At 50.9% G+C, this 26,682-nt stretch overlaps 1 protein-coding gene across 2 annotated transcripts in view; it reads right to left on the bottom strand.

Annotated features, from left to right (window-relative positions):
- Positions 1-26,682, bottom strand: part of cars1 (cysteinyl-tRNA synthetase 1) — a 140,077-nt gene that overhangs the window by 112,541 nt on the left and 854 nt on the right. Inside the window, exons 2-4 of one of the 2 annotated variants that reach the window (XM_072518952.1) lie at positions 17,419-17,664; positions 14,581-14,672; positions 9,549-9,637 (exon numbers count right to left, since the gene is read on the bottom strand). In XM_072518952.1, coding sequence (XP_072375053.1) covers positions 9,549-9,637; positions 14,581-14,672; positions 17,419-17,664 — 427 coding nt within the window. The remainder of the gene's footprint in view (positions 1-9,548; positions 9,638-14,580; positions 14,673-17,418; positions 17,665-26,682) is intronic. The other variant, XM_072518953.1, reaches the window with a different exon arrangement.

Genomic DNA, 26,682 nt, shown 5'->3' with positions numbered 1-26,682 from the left:
CAATAATAATAATAATAGCTTATGGACTTCCGGGTGCGGCTATGCAGAGCTAGGTCGCATATTCGGTAGCTCCCGCTTGGAACTGACTTTTGGGCTCTTTTGCAGGGCCCCCACGGCATTTGTTTGACATTTCCCGGTGTGGCAAGAGGACTGCAACACTCCCCTGACAGTGTCCCCCAGGAGTGTTGTGTCTTTTGGCTGCCAGGCCCGGCAGAAGCAGTGGAAGATTTGGCTGCAACAGGATAAACAGGGCCCCTTCCAGCATGCAAGCGGGGGAAAGGCAAGCTTAAAGCTGCAAACTGACCTGAGGACCTTTATCAAAAGTGAATTCTAACAGCAGAGGGAACAACTGTGAAAAGATCTCACCAGGGCCACTGAAGAAGCGGGGACGAGGCTTCCGGTGGCGGCCATGGAGGAGTAGGTCACGCATTCGGCAGCTCCCGTCTGGAACGGACACTTTTTCAGGAGTTTCCACGGACATTTTGGGGCAGATTGGTGAAGCGAACACTGCCAAAAGGATTCCCTCTCGAGACTTTTGGGCTCTTTTCAGGGCCCCCAAGGGCACTTTTTCGACGCTTCCCGGTGTGGGAAGGAGTTAATAATAGTTCCCCGTCAGTATATCGCTTTAACTAGGAGCGGGGTGACAAAAAAGGTGGTGGTGGACCAGAAGAAGGGAGGGAAGAAGGACAAAATGGCGGTGGGCGGAGACCAGGCAGCGTGGAGGCAGTGGGCGGAGGAGCAACAGGAGGGTATCCAGCGCTGCCTCAGAGAGATTAAAACGGACCTGCTAGAGCCGATGAAGGCTTCTATTGATAAGCTGCTGGAGACACAGACGGCCCAGGGGGTGGCGATCCGAGAGGCTCAACAAAAGATCTCTGTCAATGAGGACGAGATCTTAGTCCTGGCGGTAAAGGTGGAGGCGCACGAGGCGTCCACAAGAAATGGCAGGAGCGGTTCAAAAAGAACAACAAAGAAATGTACAGCACAGGAACAGGCCCTTCGGCCCTCCAAGCCCGTGCCGACCATACTGCCCAACTAAACTACAATCTTCTACACTTCCTGGGTCCGTATCCTTCTATTCCCATCCTATTCATATATTTGTCAAGATGCCCCTTAAATGTCCCTATCGTCCCTGCTTCCACTACCTCCTCCGGTAGTGAGTTCCAGGCACCCACTACCCTCTGCGTAAAAAACTTGCCTCGTACATCTGCTCTAAACCTTACCCCTCTCACCTTAAACCTATGCCCCCTAGTAATTGACCCCTCTACCCTGGGGAAAAGCCTCTGACTATCCACTCTGTCTATGCCCCTCATAATTTTGTATACCTCTATCAGGTCGCCCCTCAACCTCCTTCGTTCCAGTGAGAACAAACCGAGTTTATTCAATCGCTCCTCATAGCTTATGCCCTCCATACCAGGCAACATTCTGGTAAATCTCTTCTGCACCCTCTCTAAAGCCTCCACATCCTTCTGGTAGTATGGCGACCAGAATTGAACACTATACTCCAAGTGTGGCCTAACTAAGGTTCTATACAGCTGCAACATGACTTGCCAATTCTTATACTCAATGCCCCGGCCAATGAAGGCAAGCATGCCGTATGCCTTCTTGACTACCTTCTCCACCTGTGTTGCCCCTTTCAATGACCTGTGGACCTGTACTCGTAGATCTCTTTGACTTTCAATACTCTTGAGGGTTCTACCATTCACTGTATATTCCCTACCTGCATTAGCCCTTCCAAAATGCATTACCTCACATTTGTCCGGATTAAACTCCATCTGCCATCTCTCCGCCCAAGTCTCCAGACAATCTAAATCCTGCTGTATCCTCAGACAGTCCTCATCGCTATCCGCAATTCCACCAACCTTTGTGTCGTCTGCAAACTTACTAATCAGACCAGTTACATTTTCCTCCAAATCATTTATATATACTACAAACAGCAAAGGTCCCAACACTGATCCCTGTGGAACACCACTGGTCACAGCCCTCCAATTAGAAAAGCATCCCTCCATTGCTACTCTCTGCCTTCTATGGCCTAGCCAGTTCTGTATCCACCTTGCCAGTTCACCCCTGATCCCGTGTGACTTCACCTTTTGTACTAGTCTACCATGAGGGACCTTGTCAAAGGCCTTACTGAAGTCCATATAGACAACATCTACTGCCCTACCTGCATCAATCATCTTAGTGACCTCCTCGAAAAACTCTATCAAGTTAGTGAGACACGACCTCCCCTTCACAAAACCGTGCTGCCTCTCACTGATACGTCCATTTGCTTCCAAATGGGAGTAGATCCTGTCTCGAAGAATTCTCTCCAGTAATTTCCCTACCACTGAAGTAAGGCTCACCGGCCTGTAGTTCCCGGGATTATCCTTGCTACCCTTCTTAAACAGAGGAACAACATTGGCTATTCTCCAGTCCTCCGGGACATCCCCTGAAGACAGCGAGGATCCAAAGATTTCTGTCAAAGACAGCGAGGATCCAAAGATTTCTGTCAATGGTTCGAGGAGATGGAGAATCGGTCGAGGCGGAAGAATCTGCGGGTTCTGGGCCTCCCGGAGGGGTTGGAGGGGCCAGACATGGGGCCTATGTGGTCACCATGTTAAACTCGCTGATGGGAGCGGGGTCCTTCCAGGGGCCCCTGGAGCTGGAAGGGGCCCATAGAGTGTTGGCGAGGAGGCCCAAGGCTAACGAGCCTCCGCTGGCGGTGCTGGTGCGGTTCGTCGATCGGGAGTGTGCGCTCAGGTGGGCCAAGAAGGAGAGGAGCAGCAGGTGGGAGAACGTGGAGGTTCGGATATATCAGGACTGGAGTGCGGAGGTGGCGAAGAGGAGGGCCGGGTACAATCGAGCGAAGGCAGTGCTGCACAGGAAGGGGGTGAAGTTTGGCATGTTGCAGCTGGCGCGATTGTGGGTTACCTACAAGGACCGGCACCATTATTTTGAGTCTCCGGAGGAGGCGTGGGCCTTTCTTCAGGCCGAGAAGCTGGACACAGACTGAGGGTCGGGATGGGCGATTGGGGACTGCGGTGGATATGTTATGCCTATTTTTGGTTCGGAGGGGAGGGGGGCGGGGGCCTTTTCATTGTTTTGGGTTTCTTTTTCTCTGTGTTTTTCTCTTTCGGGTTGGGGAGGGTGGATGGGGCAGGTTGGGCACTGTTTTGGTTGGTGGCGTCGCCTGGTAGGTGGAGAGCGCGGGATTTTTTTCCCGCGCCGAAGACTGGGGGGGGGCGGGGAAGTGAGGATTGTTTCCCGTGCTTAGAACGGAGGGGGAGAGCCTGTGAATGGGGAGCGGGAGAGGAGGGTGTGCCACACAATGGGAGGAGTCGAAGGGGAGGCGGGAGTGGCCGGGGTCAGCAGGAGTCAGCTGACTTGCGGAAGAGCAATGGGGGAGTAAACCACCCATGATGGGTCCTAGCCCGGGGGGGGGGGATCGAGTTGCTGCTGCTAAGATCAAGGAGGAGCTGGAGCGAGTGGGGTGGGTCAAGACGGGGGTATGCTGCTGTGGGGAACGGGCCGGGTGTGGGGTGCGGGCGCGTGGCTGGCCGAGGAGGGGTCATGGTTAGTCGGCGGGGGAGGGGGGCGGGTAGCCCCCTAATCCGGCTGATAACCTGGAATGTAAGGGGACTGAATGGGCCGGTTAAGCGGGCCCGCCTGTTCGCGCACCTGAAGGGGCTCAAGGCGGATGTGGTTATGCTCCAGGAGACACACCTGAAGGTGGCAGACCAGGTAAGACTGAGGAAAGGGTGGGTAGGTCAGGTGTTTCACTCGGGGCTAGATGCCAAAAATCGAGGGGTGGCGATCTTGGTGGGAAAGAAGGTGTTATTCGAGGCGTTGAGCATTGTGGCAGATAATGGCGGTAGGTACAGAGTGGGAAGTGGGAAGTTGCAGGGAGAGAGGGTGGTACTGGTCAATGTGTGTGCTTCGAACTGGGACGATGCGGGTTTTATGCGGCGTATGTTGGGTCGGATCCCAGACTTGGAAGTGGGGGTTCCTGATAATGGGGGGGGGGGGGGGACACTTTAACACTGTGTTGGATCCTGCACTGGATCGCTCCAGGTCTAGGACGGGTAGGAAGCCGGCAGCGGCTAGTGTTTTGAGGGGATTTATGGACCAAATGGGAGGGGTGGACCCTTGGAGATTTGCAAGGCCGGGGGCTAGGGAATTTTCATTCTTCTCACATGTCCATAAGGCTTATTCTCGAATCGACTTTTTCATTTTGAGTAGGGCGCTGATAGCGAGAGTAGAGGATACCGAGTATTCCGCAATCGCCATTTCGGACCACGCCCCGCATTGGGTGGACTTGGAGATGGGGGAGGAGAGGGACCAGCGCCCGCTGTGGCGCTTGGAGGTGGGGCTGTTGGCGGACGAGGAGGTGAGCGAGCTGGTCCGAGGAAGTATAGAGAGGTACTTGGAGACCAACGACAACGGGGAGGTCCGAGTGGGGATGGTATGGGAGGCACTGAAGGCGGTGGTGAGGGGAGAGCTGATCTCTATCAGGGCCCACAAGGAGCGGAGGGAGCGGGGGGAGAGGGAGAGGCTGGTGGGGGAGATGGTGAGGGTAGACAGGAGGTATGCGGAAAAACCTGAGGAAGGATTGTTGAGGAAGAGGCGCAGCCACCAGGCCGAATTCGACCTGGTGACCACCAGGAAGGCGGAGTTGCAGTGGAGGAAGGCCCAGGGGGCGGTCTACGAGTATGGGGAAAAGGCAAGCCGGATGCTGGCGCATCAGCTTCGGAAGCGGGACGCAGCTAGGGAGATCAGGGGAGTTAAGGACAGGGGAGGGAGCGTGGTGCGGAGTGGGGTTGGCATCAATGGGGTCTTCAGGGACTTCTACGAGGAATTGTACCGATCCGAGCCCCCACGGGAGGAGGGAGGGATGGGCCGTTTCCTGGACCAATTGAGGTTTCCAAAGGTGGAAGAGGGACTGGTGGCGGGACTGGGGGCCCCGATTGGGCTGGAGGAGCTGATCAAAGAGATAGGAAGCATGCAGGCGGGGAAGGCACAGGGGCCGGACGGTTTCCCGGTCGGAGTTCTATAAAAAATATATGGACCTGTTGGGCCCGCTGTTAGTTAGGACCTTTAATGAGGCAAGGGAGGGGTGGGGGGTTTTACCCCCGACGATGTCCCGGGCACTGATCTCCTTGATCCTGAAGCGGGACAAGGATCCCCTGCAATGTGGGTCTTACAGACCGATTTCCTTGCTAAATGTAGATGCCAAGGTGCTGGCGAAGGTCTTAGCCACGAGGATTGAGGATTGTGTGCCGCAGATCATCCATGAAGACCAGACGGGGTTTGTGAAGGGGAGACAGTTGAACCCGAATGTGCGGAGGCTTTTGAACGTTATCATGATGCCGGCGAGGGAGGGGGAGGCGGAGATAGTGGTGGCGATGGACGCTGAGAAAGCCTTCGATAGGGTAGAGTGGGGGTACCTGTGGGAGGTGCTGAAGAGGTTGGGGTTTGGGGAGGGGTTTGTCAGGTGGGTTAGGCTGTTGTACGAGGTCCCGATAGCGAGTGTGGCCACAAATAGGAGGAGGTCCGAGTACTTTCGGTTGCACCGAGGGACGAGACAGGGGTGTCCCCTGTCCCCCCTGCTCTTTGCACTGGCGATTGAACCCCTGGCTATGGCACAGAGAGTCGAGGAACTGGAGGGGGTTGGTGCGGGGTGGGGAGGGGCACAGGGTGTCGCTTTATGCGGACAACCTGCTGCTGTATGTGGCGGACCCGGTGGGAGGAATGCCAGAGGTAATGAGGATGCTTAGGGAATTCGGGGACTTTTCGGGGTACAAGCTCAATATGGGGAAGAGCGAGCGGTTCGTAGTTCAGCTAGGGGACCAGGAGAGGGGGATTGGCGAGCTCCCACTAAAAAGGGCGGAGAGGAGTTTCAGATATTTGGGGGTCCAGGTGGCCAGGAGCTGGGGGGCCCTGCATAGGCTCAACTTTACAAGGCTGGTGGAGCAAATGGAGGAGGAGTTCAAGAGGTGGGACGCGTTGCCGCTGTCCCTGGCGGGTAGGGTGCAGTCAATCAAAATGACGGTGCTCCCAAGGTTTTTGTTCCTGTTCCAGTGCCTCCCCGTGTTTATCCCGAAGGCTTTTTTCAGGCGGGTTAACAGGAGTATAATGGGGTTTGTGTGGGCGCGAGGGACTCCGAGGGTGAGAAGGGTGTTCCTGGAGCGGAGTAGAGATAGGGGAGGGCTGGTGCTGCCCAACCTCTGTGGGTACTACTGGGCCGCCAATGCGACAATGGTGCGCAAGTGGGTGATGGAGGGGGAGTGGGCTGCATGGAAGAGGCTGGAGACGGCATCCTGTGTGGGTACGAGTCTGGGGGCGCTGGCAACGGGGCCGCTGCCGCTTCCTCCAAGGAGGTATACCATGAGCCCGGTGGTGGTGGCGGCCCTCAAAATTTGGGGGCAGTGGAGGCGGCATAGGGGGGAAATTAGGGCCTCGGCGTGGACCCCATTACGGGGGAACCACCGGTTCGCCCCAGGAAGAACAGGAGGAGGATTTTCGGGGTGGCACAGGGCAGGCATACGAAAGTTAGGGGACCTGTTTGTGGACGGAAAGTTCGCGAGCTTGGGTGAGCTGGAGGAGAAGTACGGGCTCCCCCCGGGGAACACCTTCAGGTACTTCCAGGTAAGGGCGTTTGCCAAACGGCAGGTGGTGGAATTCCCACGGCTACTGCCACACACAGTACAGGACAGGGTGCTCTTGGGGGGGGTGGGTGCGATTGTGGGATTGGGGAAGATCTCGGAAACATACCAGGTGATGCAGGAGGAGGAGGAGGCCTCGGTGGTGGAGTTGAAAGGTAAGTGGGAGGAGGAGTTGGGAGAGGAGTTCGAAGAGGGGACGTGGGCAGATGCCCTAGGGAGGGTGAACTCTTCCTCTTCATGCGCGAGGCTCAGCCTCATACAGTTTAAGGTGCTGCACAGGGCACACATGACCGGGACAAGGATGAGCAGGTTCTTTGGGGATGAGGACAGGTGTGTTAGGTGCTCAGGGAGCCAAGCAAATCACACCCATATGTTCTGGGCATGCCCAGCGCTGGAGGAATTTTGGAAGGGCGTAGCGAGGACGGTGTCGAGAGTGGTAGGATCCAGGGTCAAACCGGGCTGGGGGCTCGCAATATTTGGGGTGGCAAAGGAGCCGGGAGTACAGGAGGTGAAAGAGGCCGGAATTCTGGCCTTTGCATCCCTGGTAGCCCGGCGAAGGATTCTCCTTCAGTGGAAAGATACGAGGCCCCAAGCGTGGAATCCTGGATCAGCGATATGGCAGGGTTCATTAAATTGGAGAGGGTGAAATTCGCCTTACATAGATTACATAGATTACATAGAACATACAGTGCAGAAGGAGGCCATTCGGCCCATCGAGTCTGCACCGACCCACATTAATCCCTCACTTCCACCCAATAACCCCTCCCAACCCTTATGGACACTACGGGTAATTTAGCATGGCCAATCCACCTAACCTGCACGTCTTTGGACTGTGGGAGGAAACCGGAGCACCCGGAGGAAACCCACGCGGACACGGGGAGAACGTGCAAACTCCGCACAGACAGTGACCCAGCGGGGAATCGAACCTGGGACCCTGGCGCTGTGAAGCCACAGTGCTAATCACTTGTGCTACCGTGCTGCCCTAAGAGGGTCGGTACAAGGGTTCTTTAGGCGGTGGCAACCGTTCTTAGACTTTCTGGCAGAACGCTAGACACTGGTCAATGGCAGCAGCCGCTCGGGGGGTGGGGGGGGGGGGTTTACTTTATTTTTGTTTATGTTATTTACACTGGAAGGGTCTGAGGGGGTGTGTACACCTGTTGTCTTAAGTCGGGGTGTTAATGTTAATTTATTATTTAGGTACGGGGGGGGGGGGTTTGGGGGGTTGCTTTTTTAGATTGTGTTTTGTACTTGCCCCTGTTGGGTTCTTTTTTCTTTCTCATTTTGTTATTGATATTTTATGAAAATAAAAATAATAATAATAGCTCATTGTCACAAGTAGGCTTCAATTAAGTTACTGTAAAAAGCCCCTAGTCGCCACATTCCGGCACCTGTTCAGGGAGGCCAATACGGGAATTGAACCCGCCCTGCTGGCATTGCTCTGCATTACAAGCCAGCTGTTTAGCCCACTGTGCTAAACCAGCCAGTTGAATGGCAGTGACAGGTTCCTGAGGTAGGTCACACCAGACAGCTAATAGTAACTGGACAGAATGCCCTCTTGGGTCACGTCTGGTTGGTTAATCTGTTCTGGACTCTACCGGGATAATGATAGCGGTGATGCCAAAAACCCAAGAGGAAACAAGACAAGCTAATCATAGAATTTACAGTGCAGAAGGAGGCCATTCGGCCCATCGAGTCTGCACCGGCTCTTGGAAAGAGCACCCCGCCCAAGGTCAACACCTCCACCCTATCCCCACAACCCAGTAACCCCACCCAACACTAAGGGCAATTTTTGGACACTAAGGGCAATTTATCATGGCCAATCCACCTAACCTGCACATCTTTGGACTGTGGGAGGAAAGCGGAGCACCCGGAGGAAACCCACGCAGACACGGGGAGGATGTGCAGACTCCGCACAGACAGTGACCCAAGCCGGAATCGAACCTGGGACCCTGGAGCTGTGAAGCAATTGTGCTATCCACAATGCTACCGTGCTGCCCCTGTACTGTACTGTTCCTGTGCTGTAATGAGCTACAAGGTAACATCAATGTTTCTCTGTGCATATTTCTATTGACTACTACTAACTGCAAAACGTACACTGTTCAGGTCTGTGCATATGGAGCAGGGACCTTTTTAAAAAAAAAAGTTACTCATCCATAACAGGCATCACAATCAGACTTGATCATGTCCTCATGTAATTTCCCACACTAATTGCTTTCCAGGAAGAGTCATGGGACAGCAATCAATAACAGGAATTCCATCATCTATTATTTTAACACAGCACTGCTGCTTCACAGTGCCAGGGTCCCAGGGGTGATTTCCGGCTTGAGTCACTGTCTGTGTGGAGTCTGCACGTTCTCCCCGTGTCTGTATGGATTTCCACCGGGTGCTCTGGTTTCCTCCCACAAGTCCCGAAAGATGTGCAGGTTAGGTGAATTGGACATTCTGAATTCTCCCTCTGTGTATCTGAACAGCCGCCGGAATGTGGCGACTCGGGGAATTTCACAGTAACAGTTCTATGCTTGTGACAATAATAAAGATTATTATACTACAGTAACATTAAATGAGATGTACGAGGCAAGTTTTCTTTTTACACAGAGTTTTGGGAGCCGGGAACTCACTGCCGGGAGAGATAGTGGAAGTAGATAGGATAGTGACTTTTAAGGCGCGTCTTGACAAATACACGAATAGGACGGGAGTTGAGGGATATGGTCCCCAGAAGGGTAGGGGGTTTTAATTCAGAAGGGCAGCATGGTCGGTGCAGGCTTGGAGGGCCGAAGGGCATGTTCCTGTGCTGTAATTTTCTTTGTTCTAAATTCAGCAGATGGGGTTATGAAAGAATTTTAAAAACAGTTGTGTTGAAGAATTAGCAGAGGAGGCAGTAAAATAGTGAATCATATGGCAGATTACCTGGCATGTCCCATGTGTGAAGCATCATAAACAGTGGGCCCACAGCAATACCACAACACACGTTTCCCATTCTGAGGACGAAAGATCTCCTGACAGAGACAAATATGCAAGGACATTTAGAAACATAAATATTATCTCTAACCCTAGCTGGTTCCACGTCAGCAGTGATTGACGTGCTATTTCTCTTTTCTGAGAGCTTTACTCAATTGAAAGGCAAAAGAGTCAAGAATAACATTTTTTTTTTTTTTTTTTAATCCACATCAACATCGACACCAGCAATGCCTGGTTTCCAGCAACAGTATTTAAAGACTAGTTCAAGAATTGCTTTCAGCATGCGGTCAGGACTTAGTGGAGGGAAAATAACTTGTCTTTCCAGGTCCTACTTATCCTCAATAATGCACCTGGACATCCACACTCTCTTGCAGAGAGCCATCGGATGCTGACATTTTGTTTTTACCCCCCAAAATCAGACCTCACTTATCCAGCCATTGGACCTGGCGTCATTGCACTCTTCAAGACTCATTAAACTCGTAGAATCTTTGGCCACATTCTCTTTTTAAAAAAAAAATATTTATTAAGATTTTTAACACAATTTTTCACCCTTACAAACAAACCCCCCCCCCTCGTAACAAATAGAAAGAAAACGCACATAGCAAGACATAAACATGGTAAAACGATATGTTACAGAGCTTTGTACATTGGATTCCTCCCATACATGCCAGTTTTCCAGATCCTTCATGTATTATCTTGCTCAAATACCCCCCAGACAGACCCCCCCCCCCTCGCAAGACATCCCCCTGCGCCCCCCCCCCCTCCCTGGGTTGCTGCTGCTGCTGACCGACCTTCATCGAACGATTCGCGAGATAGTCTAGGAACGGTTGCCACCGCCAATAGAACCCCTGCGCAGACCCTCGCAAGGCAAACTTTATCCTCTCTAGCTTGATAAACCCTGCCATATCATTTCTCCAGGCCTCTACGCTGGGGGGCTTCGCCTCCTTCCACATTAGCAAGATCCTTCGCCGGGCTACTAGGGACGCAAAGGCCAGAATGCCGGCCTCTTTTGCCTCCTGCACTCCCGGCTCGTCCACTGCTCCAAATATTGCTAGCCCCCAGCTTGGCTTAACCCGGGCTTTCACCACCTTGGATATTGTTCCCGCCACTCCCCTCCAGAACCCCTCAGTGCCGGGCATGACCAAAACATATGGACATGGTTCGCCGGACTTCCTGAGCACCTCCCACATCTGTCCTCTACCCCAAAGAACCTACTCAGCCTCGCCCCCATCATGTGCGCTCTGTGAACCACCTTAAATTGTATCAGGCTAAGCCTGGCACACGAGGAAGAGGAATTAACCCTACCTAGGTCATCAGCCCATTGCCCCTCCTCAATCTCCTCCCCCAGCTCCTCCTCCCATTTACCCTTCAGCTCCTCTACCAACGCCTCTTCTTTCATCTCCTGGTATATCGCCGACACCTTGCCCTCTCCAACCCATACGCCCGAGATCACCCTGTCTTGAATTTCCTGTGCCGGGAGCAACGGGAATTCCTTCACCTGCCGCCTCGCAAACGCCCACACCTGCATGTATCTGAAAGCATTTCCCGGGGGTAGCCCAAACTTCTCCTCTAGGGCCCCTAGGCTCGCAAACGTCCTATCAATGAACAGGTCCCCCCTTCTTCTAATCCCCGCCTGATGCCAGCTCTGAAACCCCCCCGTCCATCTTCCCCGGGACAAACCGATTGTTACCCCTGATCGGGGACCACACCGAGGCTCCCATTGCACCCCTGTGCCGTCTCCACTGGCCCCAGATCTTTAGCGTTGCCGCCACCACCGGACTCATGGTGTACCTTGTCGGCGAAAGCGGCAGCGGTGCTGTCACCAGCGCCCCCAGGCTCGTTCCTTTGCAGGACGCCATCTCCAACCTCTTCCATGCCGCCCCCTCTCCCTCCATCACCCACTTACGGATCATCGCCACATTTGCTGCCTAGTAGCCCCCCAGATTCGGCAGCACCAACCCTCCTCGGTCCCTACTGCGTTCCAGAAACCCTCTCCTTACCCTCGGGGTCTTATTCGCCCACACAAACCCCATAACGCTCCTGCCTACCCTCTTAAAAAAGGCCTTGGTGATCACGATGGGAAGGCACTGGAACACAAAAAGAAACCTCGGGAGGACCACCATTTTGACCGACCGCACTCTACCCGCTAGCGAGAGCGGCAACATGTCCCATCTTTTGAAGTCCTCCTCCATCTGCTTCACCAGCCTCGTCAGATTCAGTTTATGTAGGGCCCCCCCAACTACTAGCTATTTTGGATCCCCAGGTACCGAAAGCTCCTTTCCGCACTCCTCAGCGGTAGCTCGTCTATCCCCCTTTCCTGGTCTCTTGCCTGTACTACAAAGAGCTCACTCTTCCCTACATTAAGCTTATTGCCCGAAAAATCCCCAAACTCCCTTAGAGTCTGCATGACCTCCACCATCCCCTCCACTGGATCTGCCACATACAGCAACAGGTCATCTGCATAAAGCGACACTCGATGCTCCTCTCCCCCTCGGACCACCCCCCTCCATTTCCTAGACTCCCTTAATGACATGGCCAAGGGTTCAATTGCTAATGCAAACAACAGGGGGGGACAGGGGGCACCCCTGCCTCGTCCCACGGTACAGACGAAAATACTCCGACCTCCGCCGATTCGTAACCACACTCACCACCGGGGCTCTGTAAAGGAGCTTAACCCAACTAATAAACCCTTCCCCGAACCCAAACCTACGCAGCACTTCCCAGAGGTACTCCCACTCTACTCAGTGAAAAGGCCTTCTCCGCGTCCATAGCTGCCACTATCTCCGCCTCTCCCTCCACCGATGGCATCATTATCACGTTTAGGAGCCGCCGCACATTGGTGTTTAGCTGCCTACCCTTTACAAATCCCGTCTGGTCCTCGTGAATGACCCCCGGGACACAGTCCTCGATCCTCGCAGCCAGCACTTTTGCCAGCAACTTAGCATCCACGTTGAGGAGCGAGATCGCCTTTACGACCCACATTGCAGTGGGTCCTTGTCCCGCTTCAGGATCAAAGAGATCGTCGCCTCCAACATTGTCGGGGGCAGGGTCCCTCCCTCCCTTGCCTCATTAAAAGTTCTCACTAGCAGCGGGGCCAACAGGTCTTTGGCCACATTCTCAACCACATGGAATCAAACCTTGTGGCCACAGTCTGTGATCGCTGGAAGGAACTCAGTATTCTCACTGCATTAGGGAAAATTAAGGACCCATGGGAGGAGGTTCGAGAATCAACCATAAATGCTTGCTGGAAAAAAGTTTGGGCAGAGACTGTGAATGATATTACAGGGATTCTCTAGTGTTGGGGTTGAAGCGATTAAGACTGTTGAGTTACAAGGGAGGGATTTGAAAACCTGGCCACAGATGAAGGAGTTACTGGAATAGTGTAGATGAACCTGGGTTCACAGGTCAGCGCAACATCGAGGGCCGAAGGGCCTGTACTGCGCTGTAATGTTCTATGTTCAGTCTCATTAAGAGGAACTCTCTATAAAAGAACTGATTGAACTTAAAAAATGACGGAGCAGGAAGAGGAGCCAAAAAAAGGCTAAATGTACACCCAAATGATGGCAGACCTCATAAGATCAGCTGAAGATTTGAAAATAAAACAAGCGACAGATACTGACACAAACGTGTAAAAAGCAGTGATTGATGTGCTATTGCTCTTTTCTGAGAACTTTACTCAATTGAAAGGCAAAAGAGTCAAGAATAATTTTTTTTTTATAAATCTACATCAGCATCGACACCAGCCATTTCATCCACTCCCTCCAACTCCACTCTCAAGTCAAGTACAGCACTGTAAATTGTTCTTGTTCATTGCTGTTAAACTATTTTTGCCGTAAAATTCTCTTTTAATTTATTAAACAGTTTTTGCTGCCTTTGATCCTTTAATCATGTCAAATTTTCAGAAGGTTGGAACCTACCTAATTTTAAAGTATGTTCATCATTCGTTATTTTGCCCTGTTACTAACTTTGGTTGGCTCTTAATTTGTTGCTCGTTGTGTCTTTACTTAATTTGCTGTTTCTATAACCTTTGCTCTAGAGTCGCCAGGTATCTTTATGATACCGCCACGAGGTTCATGTTCAAGTACTGATCAATAACTCAACACACCAGTTAGTGAGATTCAAATCAACACACATTTATTATGCACAGTAAATTGCTACTCATGCATAAAACTCTACTTTCCAGGCTATCTCTGTCGCTAAAAGGCCTATACTTAGCTTCGGAACTGGCCCGCCAGGTCAGGGGGAACAAATGGCCTTTCGTTCGATTCTGAGTCTGCAGGATTCAAAAGCTGGTATGGACTGGTAGCTAGGAGCGCCTATCTCATAGCGAGCGTTGACTGGAGACTTACTTGGTTGTTGCGGCAGCTAGGGCAGTTCACTGTCAAGGGTTGATTCGCGTTGCTGAGTGACCCTGCCAAGAAGACCGATTTGAATTTGGGGGCTTTACTTTATAGTCCCCAGGGGCTTCGCGCCGTTCGGGGCGGACCCCGTATCTGGTTCCAAGTGATTGGACTACGTTCCGCTCACTTGGATTGATTTCTCCAATACTGGAGCGGTTCCCTGATCGCTGGGTGGTCCCTAAGTGTCCGTTGGCCTTCCTTTGTCTTGGCTCTTGCTGGCGCCGAGGAGTCTGGCTTGACCTTATTCACCTTACATGTTTCAATTGTACCCGGGGATCGCTCATTAGTATGCAGATGGCTGTGAGTTTCAGTGCTGTCTGGGCTTTTGCAAGTTCTAATACACAGGAGATTTTGCACTTGCTAGTTTTTGCCTGTGTTGGCTGAATTTCCCTGTAGTCTTTGCGGATCTCCAATTTAAGTCGGGAAGTGGCCAACCCAGGTGGCTACAGCCCTTTACAAGATTTTGCAGGAATATAACCCCCATGAATGGTGAGACTTTTCTCCAGCGCTTCTCTATCATTAGGAGCAATTTTATTCTGTCTCAAAAATGTAATACAGCCCTACCCACTATTAACACTGACCTTGCTTCGAGTCAAACTGTTGTATAGCCGGAGCTCAGGCTGTTTCAATTCTGGTGGTGGGGACCATGGTGGCTGGATTCGCTTCACTTTGGCTGAAAAAAAGTAGTAACAGTCACAGGTGCCATATGATAAGGATTTGTTTGCCAATCATCTTTATTAGTTGCATTGCAACACTACAATGGATCACAATCTAATTTTCATACAAGTGGTTGCCAGAGCCTAGTCTGATAGTGCATCACAGAGATGCTCAGTGCATCACAGAGATCCTTGTTCGGGAGAACACAAACTTGCAGCAATAGAACTCCCACACTAACAAGCTGCAGTTCTCGAAGAATTTATTTGGTAAAGAAGTCCTGAGTCATTGCCATCATGTGAACCAAGGTGTGGTGATCAACAGAAGTTATTTAGCTGTCAGATATAATATGGCATTTGCTCATGAACATACCTTACAGTAATTCTATCATCACACCCTTTCATGCACTAATATTTGGTTATTAATTGCTGCATTATTTCGCTTTGGTATATATATTGCTGGAACAAAAATGCACATTTTTGAAAAGCAGTAGGGAAAGCTACTCCAGTAGCTCAGAGGATAAGGCCCCTCTTGTGGACTGAACCACACAGCCAAAAGATGTTTCAGGCTCAACAGAGTGTCAAACCAACTGATGAAATGAAATGAAATGAAACGAAAATCGCTTGTCACAAGTAGGCTTCAAATGAAGTTACTGTGAAAAGCCCCTAGTCGCCACATTCCGCCGCCTGTTCGGGGAGGCTGGTGCGGGAATTGAACCGTGCCTTTGTCTGCTTTCAAAGCCAGCGATTTAGCCCTGTGCTAAACCAGATGTCAGACTTGTACAGCAGTGGGGATATTACAAAGAGGTCCACCATGAAATGCGAATACAATGGCATCAGGTGAAGATAAAAGTGGGTTCAGTTGGAATGGGATTTACAGTTGAATTGCCTGAAACTACATAGGACTACACGCATGATGAATAGCTGAAATAGCGGTCAGTGATCCCACAACCAATAGATGAGATCAACGCTGCAGTCCTGCCACATCCAGTCAAGAATGGTTTTGCCCAATTAAACAACTAACAGGAGGTGCAGGAGGCTCCATGAACATTCTCAAAGAATATGAAGCCCAGCGTCAATGGCAATACAAAAGGCTAAAGTGTTTGCAAGCATCTTCAGCCAGAAGTGCAAACTGGATACTCCATTTTGGCCCCCTCCCGAGGTCCCCAAGATGCCAGTCTTCAACCAATTCAATTCTGCCTGTGTGAAATCTAGAAATGGATAAACGTGCTGGAAAAAACAAAGGCTCAACAGTAGTCCTGAAGACTTGGGTTCCTGAATTAGCCATGCTTCAAACAAAGTAATTCCAGTACAGCTACAATACTGCCATCTAACCAACAAATTTTAAAATCTCACAGATTTCCCGTCCAGAAAAACAGGAGAAATTTAAACCAGTCAATTGCTACCCATCAGCTCACTTCCAGCGAAGTGTTGGAAGGTATGGCCGACATTGCTATATCAAGTAGCACTTACAAAGCAATAAATAACCTGCTCACCGATGCTCACTTTAGTTTCAGGTCCCAGACCTCATTTCAGCTTGAGCAAAAGCTTGGACTATGGGGCTGAATTTCAGGGCAAGTGGAGATTGACTATGCTTGACACCAAGGTAGGATTAACTGTGTGTGGCATCAAGAAGCCCAAGTAAAACTGATGTCAATGGAGATGAGAAGGAAAGCTCTTCAAAGGCTGAAGTCATAACAATACAAATTAAGATGGTGGAGGTTGTTGGGGCCTGTCAGGTCAACACCAGGATATTACTGCAGTTCCTCAGAGCTGTGTCCTCAGTCTAACCACCTTCATTTGCTTCATCAATAACCTTCCCGCTATCCTGAAGCCAGAAATAGGGATGTTTGGAGTGTTTAGTTCCAGTTGCAATTCCTCAGATAATGAAGCACTCTGTGCTCCATGCAGCAACCTGTACAAAATCCAAGCTTGGACTGATAAGTGGCAAGTAACATTTGCAGTACACAAGTGCCAAGCAGTGACCATCCCTAACAAGACAATCTAACCACGTCCACTTAGTTTTCAATAGCACCGTCATCAAAATGATCAACATCCTGGAAGGTAGTCACCACTGACCAGAAAGCTAAACTGACCAGCCACATAAATACCATAACTGGAGACGCAGGTCAGAGGTTGGATATTCTATGATGAGTGACTCACCTAACTCCCACTTTTCATCATCCACAAGAAATGTCCACTTCCCGATAGTTCCAATGCTCAAGATGCTTGACACCATTCAGAACAAAGCAGTCTGCTTGATCGACATCTCATTCACTGGAACATTAATTCCTCCACCACTAGTGAACCCTGACTATAGTGCATAGAATCTACAAGATGCACTGCAACAACTTAGCAACTTTGATATTACATCTAAAACCCGCAATCATCAAGATAGACAAGTGCAGCAGGCGCACCACCGTCTCCAATCTCCCCTCCAAGTCATATACCATTCCGACTTTGACACAGGTCGGAGTTGTTTCTTCAATGCTAGGTGAAAATCTTGGAACTCCATCCCCAGTTGAGAGATGGGAATATTCTCACCACATGTACTGCGTCAGTTCAAGAAGGCAGCGCACTGTCACCTTTTCAAGGTCAATTGGGAAAGGGCAATAAACACTGGCTTTGCAAGCAGCACCCATATTTAGAGAACAATTAAAAAACATTTTAAAGTGCCAATGCTTTATAAACTCATGGCAACAATTCAGCATGCACATCCTGCACAGATGCTCCATGTGAACACCCATCCAGATGTTCACTACTCACATGTGTGGAGTTTACATGTCTTGGCATCATCTTGGGTGCAATCCCAAATTGCTGCAATGTGCCTGTACCACCGCTTCACGTGGAAGTACTGATCAAGAGGGGGTTTTGGAAGCGACCTGAATATTTCCACATCAGCTTGTGAAAATGTGAAGCCAACGATGTAACTCCGTGCAGCGAGATGATCATTTAGAGCCTTCATTCCACTCTCATCAGTGGATACACCAAGGAGCACACTGTAGTGGTAAGCTGCAAAACACAATGTGGGGACGCACGTAACTTCAGAACCAAAGGTTCTGTCTGCTTAAAAAGAATATATGTATATACAATTCACGTTTCCAGTCCTCCAGTTATCAACCTCCGTTCCTGGGTCAGCACAAAATTGCTCCAACCAACCAGTGTTTTGTTGGCCCCTATCTACCCTGATATCACGTGAGGATTCCATTGCACAAATAGAAATAAAGGTTGCTGCTGCATTTAAAGTTCATAAAGAGAAAGTGCGAGAAAGAAATGTTTATGTTTCAGGTGTCCCAGTACAAAAGAAAATGGCTTCAGCAGGCTTGTAATATACAACAGACAGGGCTCCTCACATGGATTATCTAACCCCTTAAATTTGGGATCCTTTAGGTACATGCACAGTACCTTTAGATACATGCACAGTACAAGTTTAGAGTCAGTTGCTGTTTTGAAATAAAAACAAAAAATGGTCAAAATGCTTGGCAGGACGGACAATATTTATAGAAAGAAAGATAGAGATAGTAAGTCATCAACATTTTAGTTTCTGTTTCACACTTGTCACTCAATATTTGGTAGGTGAATTTGTACCAATGTTCTCCTGGTTGTCCATCAGAATATTTGTGTAATAAGCCATGTTCTCAGAAAAACAAAATAAAAGGCATTTTTCCAGTGCTTCCACGGCTCTACCACCAAAACAACAGCAGGCAAAACCAGGAATTTCTGCAGAAATTTATCCCCATGTACTGTAAATCTGAGGTTGAAACTTGGCTTGATTCTGGAGCAAATTGGTTCCAGGTTCTACCTCAAATTAACGCTGCATTTACACCAAGTGTATCGTTGGTGTCAGTCAGCTGCTGTTAAAAAGATCAAGACACCCAATTCTTGCAAACAAAAAAGACCAATTTGAGACAGCATTTTGAAAGCATTTATTACATTATGGTGTTATATTAAATATTATGAAGAGGCAGAGAAGACATGGAATCCTGAGCAGAACTGTCACAGAATCTACATCTTCATGCCAGACATTAACCTTGAGGGGCTGCAGAATCCTGGAGACCCTGAACATACAAAGTCCTGCCCTAATCACATCAATTGACTTACATAGATACACAGAACATAGGAGCAGGAGGCCATTTGGCCCTTCGAGCCTGCTCTGCCATTAATCACGATCATGGCTGACCATCCAACTCAATAGTCTAATCCTGCTTTCTCCCCATAGCCTTTGATCCCATTCGCCCCAAGTGCTATATCTAGCCGCCTCTTGAATATATTCTTTTTAAAATATATATATTTATTGAAGTTTTTAACACAATTTTTCTCCCTTACAAACAATAATCCCCCCCCCCCCCACGTAACAAAAAAAAAGAAACGAGAAATTGCACGGAGCAAGATATATACATGGCAAAATTGTATATTTACATAGCTATGTACACTGGCTCTCTCCCGTACGTGCCAGTTTCCTCAACTCTTCATGTTATCTCTTGCTCACCCACCCTTCCCCCCCCGGAGGTCCCCTCCCCCCGCCCCAGGTTGCTGCTGCTGCTGACCGACCCTCCTCTAACGCTCCGCGAGATAGTCTAGGAACGGTTGCCACTGCCTGTAGAACCCCTGCGCAGACCCTCTCAAGGCGAACTTAATCCTCTCCAACTTTATGAACCTAGCCATATTGTTTATCTAGGCCTCCACGCTGGGGGGCTTCTCCTCCTTCCACATTAGCAAGATCCTTCGCTGGGCTACCAGGGACGCAAAGGCCAGAATAGCAGCCTCTTTCGCCTCCTGCACTCCCAGTTCGTCCACTACTCAGAATATTGCTAGCCCCCAGCTTGGCTTGACCCGGACTTTCACCACCTGAGATATTGCTCACGCCACTCCTCTCTAGAACCCCTCCAGTGCCGGGCATGACCAAAACATATGGACATGGTTCGCCGGGCTCCCCGAGCACCTTCCACATCTGCCCTCTACCCCAAAGAACCTGCTCAACCTCGCCCCCGTCAGGTGAGATCTGTGAACCACCTTAAATTGTATCAGGCTGAGCCTGGCACACAAGGAGGAATTAACCCTACCTAGGGCATCCGCCCACAGACCTTCCTCGATCTCCTCCCCCAGCTCCTCCTCCCATTTACCCTTCAACTCTTCTACCAGCGCTTCCCCTTCTTCTTTCATCTCCTGGTGTATTTCCGACACCTTGCCCTCCCCGGCCCATGCGCCCGAGATCACCCGGTCTTGAATTTCTTGTGCCGGGAGCAACGGGAATTCCCTCACCTGTCGCATTACAAAAGCCCTCACCTGCATATATCTAAAGGCATTTCCCGGGGGTAACTCAAACTTCTCCTCTAGTGCCCCTAGGCTCGCAAACGTTCCGTCAACGAACAGGTCCCCATTCTTCTGATCCCCTCCCGATGCCAGCTCTGGAACCCCCCGTCCATCTTCCCCGGGACAAACCAATGGTTACCCCTGATCGGGGACCACACCGATGCTCCCATTGCACCCCGGTGCCGTCTCCACTGGCCCCAGATCCTTAGCGTTGCCGCCACCACCGGGCTCATGGTATACTTTGTCGGCGAGAGCGGCAGCGGTACCGTCACCAACTCGTTCCTTTGCAGGACGCCATCTCCAGCCTCTTCCATGCCGCCCCCTCTCCCTCCATAACCCACTTGCGGATCATCGACACATTTGCTGCCCAGTCGCAGCTCCCCAGGTTTGGCAGTGCCAACCCTCCTCGGTCCCTACTGCGTTCCAGGAACCCTCTCCTTACCCTCGGGGTCTTATTCGCCCACACAAACCCCATAATACTCCTGCCTACTCTCTTAAAAAAGGCCTTAGTGATCACGATGGGAAGGCACTGAAACACAAACAAAAACCTCGGAAGGACCACCATTTTGACCGATTGCACTCTACCCGCCAGCGAGAGCGGTAGCATGTCCCATCTCTTAAAATCCTCCTCCATTTGCTCCACCAACCTCGTCAGATTCAGTTTATGTAGGGCCCCCCAACTCCTGGCTATCTGGATCCCCAGATACCGAAAGCTCCCCTCCGCCCTCCTCAGCGGTAGGTCCCCTATCCCTCTTTCTTGGTCCCCCGCCTGTAATACAAAGAGCTCACTCTTCCCTACATTGAGCTTATAGCCCGAAAACTCCCCAAACTCCCTTAGAGTCTGCATGACCTCCACCATCCCCTCCATTGGATCCGCCACGTACAGCAACAGGTCATCCGCAGATAGCGACACCCGATGCTCTTCTCCCCCTCGGACCACCCCCCTCCTTTTATTAGACTCCCTCAATGACATGGCCAATGGTTCGATCGCCAATGCAAACAACAGGGGGGACGGGGGCACCCCTGCCTCATCCCTCGGTACAGCCAAAAGTACTCCGACCTCCGCTGGTTCGTCACTACACTCGCCACCGGGGCTCTGTAAAGGAGCTTAACCCAACTGATAAACCTTCCCCCGAACCCAAACCTACGCAGCACCTCCCAGAGGTACTCCCACTCTACTTGGTCAAAGGCCTTCTCCGCGTCCATATCTCCGCTTCTCCCTCCACCGATGGCATCATTATCACGTTTAAGAGCCGCCGCACATTGGTGTTTAGCTGCCTGTCTGGTCCTCGTGAATCACCCCCGGGACACAGTCCTCGATCCTCGTGGCCAGCACTTTTGCCAGCAACTTTGCATCCACATTAAGGAGCGAGATCGGCCTGTACGATCCACATTGCAGTGGGTCCTTGTCCCGCTTTAGGATCAAAGAAATTGTCGCTTCCGACATTGTCGGAGGTAGGGTCCCCTCCTCTATTGCCTCATTAAAGGTCCTCACGAGTAGCAGGGCCAACAGGCCTACGTACTTCCTGTAGAACTCCACCGGGAACCCATCCGGTCCCGGGGCCTTCCCCGCCTGCATGCTTTGCAAACCCTTGCTCAGCTCCTCCAACCCAATTGGTGCCCCCAGACCAGTCACTTCTTGCTCCTCCACCCTCGGGAATCTCAGCAGGTCTCGGTATCGTCTCATACCCTCTTCCCCCGTTGGGGGCTGGGATCTATACAGCTCTTCATAGAAGGCCTTAAATACCTTGTTTATTTTCGTCGCACTCCGAACCGTGGCTCCCCTTCCATCTTTGACTCCCCCTATTTCCCTCGCTGCCATCCTTTTACGGAGCTGGTGTGCCAGCATCCGACTAGCCTTTTCCCCATACTCATAGGTTGCCCCCTGCGCTTTCCTCCACTGTGTCTCTGCCTTCCCTGTGGTCAACAGGTCAAACTCCGCCTGGAGCCGTCGTCTTTCCCCAAGTAATCTTTCTTCCGGGGCCTCTGCGTATCTCCTGTCCACTCTCAAAATCTCCCCCACTAACCTCTCCCTTTCTATGCCCTCAGTCTTCTCCCTGTGAGCCCTAATGGAGATTAGCTCTCCCCTGACCACCGCCTTCAACGCCTCCCATTCCACCCCTACCCGCATCTCCCCGTTGTCGTTGGCCTCCAAGTACCTTTCGATACACCCCCCTCACCTTCCCACACACCACCTCGTCCGCCAGCAGTCCCACATCCAGCCGCCACAGCGGGCGTTGGTCCCTCTCCTCTCCCAGCTCCAGTTCCACCCAGTGCGGGGCACGGTCTGAAACGGCTATGGCCGAACACTCCGTCCCCTCCACCCTCGGGATGAGCGCCCTGCCCAGAACAAAAAAATCTATCCGGGATTATGCTTCGTTTACATGGGAAAAGAAATAAAATTCCCTGGCCTGCTGCCTTGCAAACCGCCATGGGTCCACTCCCCCCATCTGATCCATAAACCCCCTAAGTACCTTGGCCGCCGCCGGCCTCTTTCCAGTCCTTGATTTGGAGAGGTACAGTGCTGGGTCCAACACTGTATTGAAGTCCCCTCCCATTATCAGGCCTCCTTTCTCCAGGTCCGGAATGCGTCCCAACATGCGCTTCATGAATCCTGCATCATCCCAGTTCGGGGCGTACACGTTTACCAACACCACCCACGTCCCCTGCAGCCTACCGCTCACCATTACATATCGCCCTCCATTGTCCACCTCAATAGTCTTGGCCTCAAATGACACCCGCTTTCCCACTAATATTGCCACCCCTCTATTCTTCGCGTCCAGTCCCGAGTGGAATACCTGTCCTACCCATCCCTTTCTTAACCTGACCTGGTCCGCCACCTTCAGGTGAGTCTCTTCGAGCATGACCACGTCCGCCTTTAGTCCCTTTAAGTGCGCGAACACTCGAGCCCTCTTCACCGGCCTATTCAGCCCCCTCATGTTCCACGTTATTAAGTGCGCGAACACTCGAGCCCTCTTCACCGGCCTATTCAGCCCCCTCATGTTCCACGTTATCAGCCGGATTGGAGGGGCTCTCACCCGCTGCCGACTAGCCATCTCCTTTTCTGGGCCAGTCCCGTGTCCACGCCTCCCTCACCCTCCAGTCCCCCAGACGGGGGACCCCCGTCCCAACCACCTCTTCTATGTCCCGTTCCCTTTCGGCCAGTGCAGCAGCAACCCTTTTTCCTCCCCCCCGCTAGACCCCTGTCTAGCTTTTTTGCTCCGCCCATGTCATTCCCGTAAGTCAGCTGACACCTGCTGACCCCGACTACCCCATTGACCTCCCCGTGTGGGAGTTCCCCCTCCCACCTTTCTTCCCGTGCGCGGGAAAAACCAAACCCCGCGCTTTCCAAAGCCCGCTCCGCCCCCTCTGGCGCAGCTCCTGTCGCGGCCTTGTCTCTCTCCCCCAGCCCATGTAACATTTCCTGCGCGTGATTGTGATTGACCCCCTATATACAACAACCATCACACATCAAACCTCAAATATCCCCCCCACCCTCACAAACCCTCAGTTAGAGTCCAACTTTTCGGTTTGTATAAATGTCCACGCCTCTTCAGGCGTTTCAAAGTAGTAGTGTTGGCCCTTGTATGTGACCCAGTCGCGCCGGCTGCAGCATTCCGAATTTCACTTCTTTCTGGTGCAACACCGCTTTGGCCCGGTTGAAACCCGCTCTCCGCTTTGCAACCTCCGTGCTCCAGTCCGGGTATATTCGGATCTCTGCATTGTCCCACTTACTGCTCCTCTCCTTCTTGGCCCATTTCAGGACCCACTCTCTGCCCGTGAACCAGTGGAACCTCACCACCATCGCTCTTGCAGGCTCATATGCCCGGGGCCTCCTCGCCAGCACCCGGTGTGCCCCGTCCAACTCCAGCGGCCTCGAAGGGGCCTCCTTGCCCATCATCGCCCCGAGCATCGTGCTCACGTATGCCCCGGCATCGGCCCCCTCTGCTCCTTCAGGGAGACCCAGGATCCGCAGATTCTTTCTCCTCGACCTGTTCTCCAGGTCTTCGAGTCTTCCCGCCCACCTCCTGTGTAGCGCCTCGGTCTGCTCCACTCTCGCCACCAGGCCCGAAATTCGTCCTCGTTCTGACCAACTCTTTTTTGTACCTCCTGGATCTGAACCTCGTGGGCCTTCTGGGTGATCCCTAGTCCTTCGATTGCCGAAAGCATAGGCGCCAGCATTTCCTTACGCATCTCCTCGTGATGCTCCTCGAAGCAGTGCCTAATAAACTCCTGCATCTCCACTTCGTCTCTGGCCGCCGCCATTCTATCTTTCTTCCCCGGTCCTTCCCGCTGCTCCAGCTCACCTTGGTCTCTGGCCGCCGCCATTTTGTCTTTTTTCCCCGCTTTTTCCCATTGCTTCAATGCCACTTTTGTGGCCGTTACGCTTCAAGTCCGTTTCATACAAGTTGGAGGGGGACCTCGCTCTTACCTTCCCCACGGGTTAGTTTCTAAAAAAGTTCCGTTGGGGCTCTTCTAGCGAGCCCGAAAGTCCGTGGTAGCAGGAGCTGCCGAATCGTGCGGCTCAGCTTCGCATTGCCGCACCCGGAAGTCCTCTTGAATATATTCAATGATGTAGCATCAACTACTTCCTGTGGTAATGAATTCCATAGGCTCACCATTCTTTGGGTGAAGAAATGTCTCCTCATCTCTGTCTGAAATGGTTTATCCTGAATCCTCAGACTGTGACCCCTGGTTCTGCACACACCCATCATTGGTAACATCTTCCCTGCATCTACTCTGTCTAGTCCTGCTAGAATTTTATAAGTCTCTATGAGATTCCCCCTCAATCTTCTGAACTCCAGCAAGAACAATCCCAACCTAGTCAAATCGCTCCTCATATGACAAGTCCCGCCACCCCTGGAATCAGTCTGGTAAACCTTCGCTGCACTCCCTCGAGAGCAAGCACATCCTTCCTCAGAGAAGGAGACCAAAAGTGCACACAATACTCCAGGTGTAGCCTCACCAAGGCCCTGTACAACTGCAGCAACACATCTCTTGCAGTGTAAATTGTCACCTCCACCTACCACATGCATGCACAAACCTAACAATGTCACTGTTCTCACATATTGTTCTGGTTTGCCTTCCTTTTTTCATAAAATGGATCTAGCAGCTATGGACTTATTATTTTTCAATGGAAGGCGACAAACATAATTTCAATTCAACAATGTCAAAAACATGCCTAACAGTCAGGAATGATACTTGCACATTAAATCATATTTACACTAAAACTTCATAGCAAAAGTGGTCAATTGGAGTGGTTCAGCGAATAAGTTTTTTGGCACACAGGAGCCATTCTTGGTTAATCTCCCATTTGGTTAGCTGCAGTGTTACAACACTGGGAAAGGGACATATTGTCACTCCAGGAGATGTGATGGGATTCCAAAGCTCCCAATATTTATCCTTATTCCAACTAATGTAGGCATAAGAACGTAAGACTAGGAGCTAGAGTAGGCCATCTGACCCTTCAAACCTGCCTCATTATTCAATAAGCTCATAGGTGATCTTCCAGCTCAACTTGACCTTCTCATACTATCCTCATATTCCTTAGTACCCCAAAATCAATCAACCTAAATACATTCAGTGAATGAGCATAAACAGCTGCACAGGTTGGAGAACTCCAGAAATCCAAATATTTGAGTGAAAAAATTATCAAAGTCCTAAAGGGCCGACTCCTTATTCTGACACTGTGATCCCATGGTTCTGGCTTCCCCAGCCAGGGGAGTTTCCTCAGTATCTATCTTGTCAAGCCGTTCAAGAATTTTATGTCTCAAATAGACCACCTCTCATTTTTCTAAAATGCCTGGGAATATAGGCATAGTCTGCTTAATCCCTCCTCAGATGACACCCCTTTAATTCCTGGAACAAGTCGAGTGAACTTTCATTGTACTACCTCTGGGGAGGATTATATCCTTTCCTGAGAAAGGAGATCTAAACTGCACACAGTACACCACATTGGGTCACTAGTGCCCTGAAGAAGTGCAGGAAAACTTCTTTACTCTATACGCTAATACCTTGCATCAGAGATTAACATACTTTTTGCCATTCAAATTGCTCTCTGTGCATGTTAACTTTGTGATTCTTGTACAGGTCCCTCTGAGTGCATTTCCAAGTCTCTCATCATATTCTGATTTTTCTTAAAGAAATCAATTTCACAATTCACCACAATTTACCTGACCCATCAGGATTGCGGTCAGGAGCTGATTATTATTTAGTCTAATGGCCAGCACTGTGCACCTTCACATCTCAGGCTCTATTGTGAAAGAGAAACTGGGCTGATGATATATCAGATATATAGAATCGTAGAATTTACAGTGCAGAAGGAGGTCATTCAGCCCACCGAGTCTGCACCAGCCCTTGGAAAGAGCACCCTACTTAAGCCAACACCTCTATCCTATCCCAGTAACCCCACCCAACCTTTTTTTGGACACCAAGGGCAATTTAGCATGGCCAATCCTCCTAACCTGCACATCTTTGGACTGCGGGAGGAAACCGGAGCACCCGGAGGAAACCCACACAGACACGGGGAGAGCATGCAGACTCCGCACAGACAGTGACCCAAGCCGGGAATCGAACTTGGGACCCTGGAGCTGTGAAGCAACTGTGCTAACCACTGTGTTACCATGCCACCCTGTGTGTGATTCTTGTTAAAAGATCTGACTCCATTGACTGGTTTGTCCATGGATTTAATCCCAGCTCCTCAATTAAATGTCACCA

Source organism: Scyliorhinus torazame, chromosome 10 (genome assembly GCF_047496885.1).
Source record: "Scyliorhinus torazame isolate Kashiwa2021f chromosome 10, sScyTor2.1, whole genome shotgun sequence".
Taxonomy (NCBI): domain Eukaryota; kingdom Metazoa; phylum Chordata; class Chondrichthyes; order Carcharhiniformes; family Scyliorhinidae; genus Scyliorhinus; species Scyliorhinus torazame.
Note: the sequence above shows the minus strand (reverse complement) of the source record. Positions and strands in the feature narration are given on the sequence as shown.